The sequence below is a fragment of the Dysidea avara genome, chromosome 1, assembly GCF_963678975.1.
Source record: "Dysidea avara chromosome 1, odDysAvar1.4, whole genome shotgun sequence".
Classification (NCBI taxonomy): Eukaryota; Metazoa; Porifera; class Demospongiae; order Dictyoceratida; family Dysideidae; genus Dysidea; species Dysidea avara.
This window is the reverse complement of record NC_089272.1, coordinates 25,476,978-25,484,704: the sequence shown is the minus strand read 5'-3', so window position 1 is coordinate 25,484,704 and position 7,727 is coordinate 25,476,978. Positions and strand designations below refer to the sequence as shown.

At 41.8% G+C, this 7,727-nt stretch overlaps 2 protein-coding genes across 2 annotated transcripts; both read right to left on the bottom strand.

The window, feature by feature from the left end:
- Nucleotides 1–2,925: 2,925 nt before the first annotated feature.
- Nucleotides 2,926–4,704, bottom strand: LOC136239365 (uncharacterized). The gene is made up of 3 exons (XM_066030133.1): nt 4,509–4,704; nt 3,425–4,307; nt 2,926–3,097 (listed from the first exon to the last, which is right to left on the bottom strand). Exons 1-3 carry the CDS (start codon nt 4,702–4,704, stop codon nt 2,926–2,928), a joined length of 1,251 nt encoding a protein of 416 aa, XP_065886205.1.
- A 1,749-nt stretch (nt 4,705–6,453) lies between these two features.
- Nucleotides 6,454–7,329, bottom strand: LOC136239280 (uncharacterized). The gene has a single exon (XM_066030039.1). The coding sequence runs from the start codon at nt 7,327–7,329 to the stop codon at nt 6,454–6,456; it is 876 nt and encodes a 291-aa protein (XP_065886111.1).
- Nucleotides 7,330–7,727: the final 398 nt, after the last annotated feature.

Below are 7,727 nucleotides of genomic sequence, written 5' to 3'. Positions count from 1 at the left end.
ACTTTTTATCGATGTGCTATGGTCCCTACTCTAGTTGAAAATTCCAGAAATACTTGTTTGTTAACTTTTTTGTAAATAATATTATTATGATTAGTGAACCCACACATACCACATTTGAAATGGCACCACGCGCCCCAGCTATATTGTCTGAAAAGTGAAGTATCCATTACGCTTCTTTGTCAGCTATGTTCAATCCATTACACAGCAGTACGAATCAAGAACTGTTCGAAAAGCATCTCTGCAACCCACGCATGCCGACAAACACCACCACCTACGTACATGACAAGTTACTTTCCAAGGACCATTCGGGAATGGAATTCACTGCCACCGCAACTAATCGAACTGAACACTTTAGCTACATTTTCAAACTTGATTGAACAGCACTTATAATTGTTTGGGCATAATCAGCTTTGCTGTCTTCCCTTTTCCCCCCCAAAAAAGAAAAGAAAAGATTGGTGCCGTGTGCCCCAGTTATATAAATTATCGTCTGAAAAGTGAAGTATCCATTACGCTTCATTGTTAGCTATGTTCAACCCGTTACACAGCACTATGAATCAAAAACTGTTTTAAAAACACCTGTGCAATAGAAGTAGCCACTAGAGCTTGGCAATATACCAGTAATCTGTGATATTTAAGTCATACCGGTTTTGATACCGCCAGTTTTTTTAAACACCGCCATACCATCTGGGCACTATGGCCTCCCTGTGGGCTTGTTTCTTCCCATATTTAGAAGGTAACCAGACATGTGACAATGTTTGTAGGCAGGTGCTGATGTAGTCAACTTACCAAACTATGTAAACAAGTTTGTTTGTGGTAATTTGTACTGAGGTTTGCTGACCTACCATGGGTATTTGGTACTTTTGTTGAGGTAAATGGCAGTTACTTTAATACCAATGGCTTTTACATTAATACCATGATATTTAGTAATACTGTGATACTTTTTGTGGGAGGTATACCGTTTGCTATTTTTCAATACCGCCCAGAACTATTAGCCACTATGAAAAATACAGACGATTTTCATTACAAAGGGAAGCCATCACACGCTACCACCACATCGACACTTTTCGCTCTCAGCAAAGATGAATAGGACACACTGGTAAGTCCATGAAGAATGCATTGTACGTACTACAATATGCCAAAAGGCACCTCTCAGGCTGAAGTGACATCGACAGTGAAAAAATTAAGCCCGTAGCTTTAGCTGTTATCAAGTTAGGCTTGTCTGAAGGCATCAGCCAGTTACTCAGTCAGTCAGTAGAAAATTCCGTTGAATAAAATTTTTTTAAATTCGTAGCAACTTGTTGAAAGTGTTTCGGGTTGATCTGAAAGCTTGTTTGAGCTTAGTTTTACCTAACCAATACTGCCTCATCATCGTCTGGGAAAATTAAGGTTTTTTTAGGTGGTGTTATTTCGTGGGCCACGCCTACTTTTTGTGGTCTCTACTATATATACACTACTATCGTAGTGTATGACATGTTGACTACTGGCTGTACCCATTTTCTTGTGGTATACTTCATGCTTTTTCTACCATTATGTTTCAAAGTATTGCTGGAATGATTGGTACATACAGTGCATGTTCCTACCTCTCTCTGTGATAAACTCTACATGTTATAGTATTGTTTTGAAGTGGCTATCTGTCTCAACTTCAGTTGAATACATTATCGGATAGGCCCGAGATAGAAGGATTAAACTTCACTTGTTAACATGCCATTAACAACAATTATCAGTTATCATCACGTGATCATTTTTTTGAAAAAGTTCTATATTTACAAAAAGGAAGTTGTAAAATTTCTTACACCCCCAGCTGTCGTTCACCAGAAAGTGAATCGCCAAAATCGCCTAACCTAAAATTATATACAAAATGAAAGTAAATGTCCTAATAAGTTTTGTTTACTCTACGGTTCAGTTCTCCCACCACTGCTGCCTGTCGTCGTGGTCTCCTTGTAGTAGTTACTTCTTGAGTAGATGTGGTACTGTCATCAGCAGACGGTGGTGGTGACATCTCTTCAGTTTCACCAACTTTGATCCGGATGAAATGTTGGGTGCTTCTTCGCAGTAATTGAGGTTTGTTTTGCTCGTCAGTTGTTTTGATGATTGCGGCTCTAACTTTTCCATCATTCCCAGTTAACAGTTCTTGGACAATGGCAATCTTCCAAAAGAGCCGCTTGGTGGAATCATTTTTGAGCATCACAACATCTCCAACATTTATCCTTGGTCCATTGTGAGATTGCCGTTTGTCACTCTTATGTTCTCTAGGATTTGTTAGATACGTCTTCCTCCAGATAGAGAGAAATCTATTCATTGTGTGTCTTTGCTGCTTGCTCTTCTTCAACAAGGCATCATGGGTACTTGTTACCTCATAAGCTTCCCTATTGGGCTTTCTGGTGATTCTTCGGCCATAAAACAAGTGGGATGATGAAATGGAATAACTGACACCTTCCATGTCATCGTACACATAAGTTAGGGGTCTTGAGTTCACGATGGCCTCTACTTCAACTAGCACAGTGTTAAGCTGATCAAAGGTCAAGGTGCTTCTGCCAACAGCCTTTCTCAAACATCTTTTGACAAGTTGTACCATCCGCTCCCAGAATCCCCCCCACCAGGGGGATCGTTCAACAATAAAATGCCAAGTAACACAGTGCCTGGTCAAATGTGAGGTAATCTCTCTTGAGCCTACGATGTCACGGATCTTCTTACTAGCAGATTTGAAAGTCTTCGCGTTATCCGACAAAAGTGTTGTAGGCAAGCCACGTCTACTCACAAATCGGGAAAAAGCAAGCAGGAATGGCTCAGCATTGAGATTGGGAACCAGCTCCAGATGCATTGCCGTAATGGAAGCACAAGTGAATAAGCACACACAGAATCGGAGGCTTGACTTATGTAGAGTTGTCCAGCAAAGTCAACTCCTGTGCTCATAAAGGAGGATCATCAGACACTCGGCAAATCAGGCATGATGTTCACTGGGGGATAAGCACGACCATCCATCTTCTTACAAATAATATAGTGTCGTATGACATTCTTAACTGCCTGCCTTCCCCTCAATATCCAGAATTCTTCACAGATTGTTGCAAGAGTGTCATTGACTCTGCTGTGCTTTAGTCTGTGGTGAACATCAGGTATGAGTGATTTCACATAGTGGTGATTGTGAGGTAGAAGCATTGGATTCTTTGTTCCCAATGGAAGAGAGCTGTTGTTGAGTCTACCCCTGCACCTGACAATTTGATGCTCATCAATGCACAGGCCGAACTGGTCAACCAAGAGAGGTTTAGGCGTTCTGTTTCTCTGTAAGTAACTTATCTCCCTCTGAAAATACTGATATTGGATACCCCTAATCCAGTGCCTTTCAGCAGCAGTAGTCTCCTCCACTAGGGAATCAGGGCAGGGGAGAGAGCCATCACTACTGTTTTGACACCGTTTTATAAATCACAGTGTAAAAGCAGTCACCACTAGAAGACGGTGCAGATTGCTGAACTGAGTACAATCAATCACATCAAACACTTTAACTAGACTACGTGCACCACTTGCAACATAGGTTTCCAGTGTATGGACCACTTCCGGAGGGCTTGATATTAATTCATCTTGGGCCACTTCACAAACATCGGTCACATCTGAGCAAGGCCATTTCTCTTTAGCTAGTTTAAGGAACAGAGGTCCTTCCCACCATGTTCTACTGCCCAACAACTTGGACCCTTTCACACCTCTGGATGGCATGTCAGCTGGATTTAGTGCTCCAGAGCAGTGGTGCCAATTCTCTTTGCTCGTCAATCGATGAATCTCATTTATTCGGCTGCTAACATACTGTTTGCAGGGTTTATTACTACGAAGCCAACACAACACTAAAGTTGAGTCTGTCCACAAAAACATGTCCACAGGCTTTAAAGATGACAAACGGTCTCTAATTGTTGTAAAAAGTCGGGATAAGATAACAGCTGACAGTAATTCAAGCCGGGATATAGTTTGAACCTTCAGAGGTGACACTCTCGTCTTTGATGCCAAGATCATTGATGTTACGCTGTTGTCTGAGTACATGACTTGTAAATACACCACGGCAGCATAAGCCTCAATTGAAGCATGTAGTTGAACAGTCACAGGGGTGGAATTTTCAATGAAATAGCATCGGTCGATTCTGATCTCGTTTATCGTCTCAAGCTCCATGAGTATCAATCTCCACTGTCTTAGCAGGTCGTCCTGTAATAGCTCAACCCACTCCGCCTTCTCAACACACAATTTTCTAAACATTATCTTAAATTGGATAACAAAGGGACTGAGATGACCCAAGGGATCAAATATCTTTGCAGTTATCTTCAAGACTGATTGTTTACTGAGTAGAAGGCTGTTCGCATAATCGATGAGTTAGTCAAATTTAAACATCAATTGGTCTGTGTGGCTGTCCCAAATTATACCCAGGGGCTTTACTTCATCTACAGAATGTGGCAAGCCTGTACATGATTTGGAGTAAGACTCCTCTTCCCCACAAAGCAATTGTTGCAATCTTGGCACACTATCAGTACCTTGGGGCGCTGCTTCTTTCTCAGCAATCTTACTCAATCGTGACTTAGAATTAGAGTTCCACTTGCACAAATTTAACCCTGCTTCTTTCATGATGTACTTGGCATTCTGATACAATTCCATCCCTTGCTCTACAGTGGTAGTGCCAGTGATCAAATCATCCACATAAAGGCTGTCCTCTATTTGTTTCTTTGACATTTGCGCAAAGAGTTTTGTATGACTGCAGATGGTGTGATATAACTGCCCCTAAGATGGCTGGTGAAGATCTTAGCCCAAATACTAGCTTGGTGAATCTAAACTATGTAACATTACTTTGGGGGTTCAATGGATCCTCAAGCCACAGGAATCTGAAAACATCTTGGTCCAAACTGGAAATGCCCACCATGAGAAAAGCTTTCTCAATGTTTGCAGTGATAGCTATTGGGTGTGATCAGAACTTGATGAGGATGTTAAACAACTTTGGGATAAAATTTGGTCCAACTTGTAGACAGTCATTTAGTGAGTATTCATCCTTCCCTGCCTTGGCTTGAGCCATCATAGACGATGCGGCGTTTGGTAGTGCTGCCGTGCTGCCGTGCTGCCACACCGCTCTATGTTGGGGTAAGTAATGAACCATGGCCCTTTGTGCGGAATTATACCTCGTCTGTGATTCTGGAACTCTCTCAATGATGCCCTTAGACAGTTGTTCCTGGAGAATGTGGTTATACTCTTTCAATATTTGAGGGTCCTTTAACAAGCGGTGGTGCAGTGACCTCAGACAATTTAGACTCAGAATGTAACCATCAGAAAAATTCAAATTTCCTTCCCTCCATGGTAAGTTCACTTCATAGCGTTCACCAGTAAATGTTATGTTATCAAGAAATCTAATTGTTGGGCTGGAATATCTGTTATGCCAATCACTTTGACCTACCAAAATCTCTTCAGGGTATGTACAAGCTCATCGTTTGCAGAAGCAATGCTACTGTCATCATAGGTTAGTAGAAGTAATGTTCTGATAGTCTACAGAATTCAAGGGCCCCGATAGCAGCCAGCCAAGTTTACTATTGATAGCAACAGGGCCGCGACCAGCCTGACGGACCTCACTACCCACAAAAACTCCAATAAAAATCTGACCCCACCAGTACATCAATTGAATCTCAAGTAGACCTGGAATTACGTATCTGCCAGTTCTAGACCCATTAAGTGAGTAAATTGGTGGAGATTTGAAACAAGGGGTAAAGCAGAACAAATGACAGGAAAGCTCAGAACAAGAATCTCAGCTTTGTCGGACGAACCTGGTTTGCATAAATACATCTTGAATAATTTACCAATTCCTAGCCCTGTGTTGTGCATCCCCAAATGTGTTTAAATAAAGTCTCTCAGACTGGACAGGAGATAATCCCAGTTTGGAACAAAGGTTCTCTGTCACATAAGACCTTTGGCTGTCACAATCAAATAAGGCACGAACTAGCTCTTGTTGTGTACCAGTCTCATCAGAGGCAATGGTTCGTGCTGTTTGCAACAAAACGCCACCCTTGAACACTTGTGTATTGGTGGTATTACTTAAAGAGGTGGTCATAGTATCCTTATTACCAGTTGTCACGGTTTCATTAATTGACTGTGGTACAAATGGTTCAGCTTCAGCTGACAGGCTGTTGCAGATCGACTGGTGGTGTTGGTGATGACAATTGTGACAAGTTTTTGGGTTACAGCAGTCCCTAAGCCAGTGATTACTCTTTAAACAATTAAAGAACCGGCCATTCTTAGGCAATATGTCCTTACGAGCCTTAATGTCCTAACCTTGTCACAGGAGGCTGAATAGTGTTGCCCTTGACAATAAGCACATCGAATACTAGCACCCTGTGTGACAAATATACCAGTGTTTGGGGGATGGCGTGCAGGAATAACATTAGGTTTGCCTTGGGTTTTGGCCCTCCAGCCATCACAAGCTTCTCTGGCTTCTACCTCTCATTTAATAACATCCATTAAATCGTCGATTTTCCACACCTCCTCTGTAGCCTCTCTAGCTACCCTCAGTTTCACGTTATCTGGAAGCTTAGACATGATTATTGTAATTAAAAGGCTACCATATTGGTCCGAGTTCACATTGAGAGCAGCCAACCTCCTTATATGTACATTAATCTGACCATAGACTGACCTGAGCATTTGGGATTTGTCTGTAGTACAATTAGGTATCTTGATGATCTCCATGTGTGCATCAATAATTTTCTGAGGCTTCCCAAACGGTTTCCTTAAAAGATCAATTGCTGATTCATAATTAGCTTTAGTGAGAGTCAACCCCTTGATTGAACGAGTGGCAGGGCCTTCCAACAGACTGTGCAAGTAGTTGAACTTATCCACAGTTGAAAGTTGAGTGTTACTGTGTATAGCAGAGTCATAAGAATCCCAGAATGATGTCCAGCGGGTAACGTCATCCTTAAATGTGGGCAAGGTGAGCTTTGAGAGATGTGGCCTGGTGACAGTGGAAGAAGTCTCAGATGGATCCAAGATGATTCGCGTGGGATCAGTATTATTAGCTGGTCGCATAACAGATTTGAGTTTTGCCTTGTATTCAATTATTTTAGCTGCGATCACATCAGCTTCTTGTACCTCTCTTTCAATCTCGCCAAGTTCACAACACTTCATTACATCATTGTCTAATTCGGTTAACACCTTGGCTTTCACCTCCAGCTGTTGATGTACGATATTCAGCTTATGGCGGTGTTCTTCGTTCAGAGTCTTGGACGCTAACACTTCGTCAATTTCCTTCGTGAGTCTAGTAAGTGCTCCTCTATGTCCGGCTCTATAGGCCTTGTAACGGTTGTGGTTTGCTTCCTCGGTCATGACTCTCCAAGTGTCGAAGGCCTACAGTATTGAAACACACAAGCAAATAACTAGTCAATACATTGAGGGTTCTTGCATTCTCGGGTACCATTTCCAAGTGCTATGCCACGGTACAACAGCGTTTAAGTGTGATTCGTTGCAGGAGGGTTTGCTTGAGTTCAGTTTGGCGTGTTTTCAGGTCCCACGTTGGGCGCCAGATGTTTCAAAGTGGCTATCTGTCTCAACTTCAGTCGAATACACTATCAGATTGGCCCGAGATAGAAGGATTAAACTTCACTTGTTAACACACCATTAACAACAATTATCTGTTATCATTACGTGATCATTTTTTTGAAAAAGTTTTATATTTACAGAAAGAAAGTTATCAAGTTCCTTACAAATATATTTAAATCATTTGT

What these genes read in the sequence shown, in the direction of transcription:
- LOC136239365 (XM_066030133.1), bottom strand. Translation starts at nt 4,704, where the DNA reads ATGTCAAAGAAACAAATAGAGGACAGCCTTTATGTGGATGATTTGATC. An exon ending in GAAAGAAGCAGCGCCCCAAG is followed by an intron (nt 4,308 to 4,508) that starts GTACTGATAGTG and finishes GTAAACAATCAG; the next exon opens with TCTTGAAGATAACTGCAAAG. An exon ending in GTGGTGACTGCTTTTACACT is followed by an intron (nt 3,098 to 3,424) that starts GTGATTTATAAA and finishes TGTTCACCACAG; the next exon opens with ACTAAAGCACAGCAGAGTCA.
- LOC136239280 (XM_066030039.1), bottom strand. Translation starts at nt 7,329, where the DNA reads ATGACCGAGGAAGCAAACCACAACCGTTACAAGGCCTATAGAGCCGGA.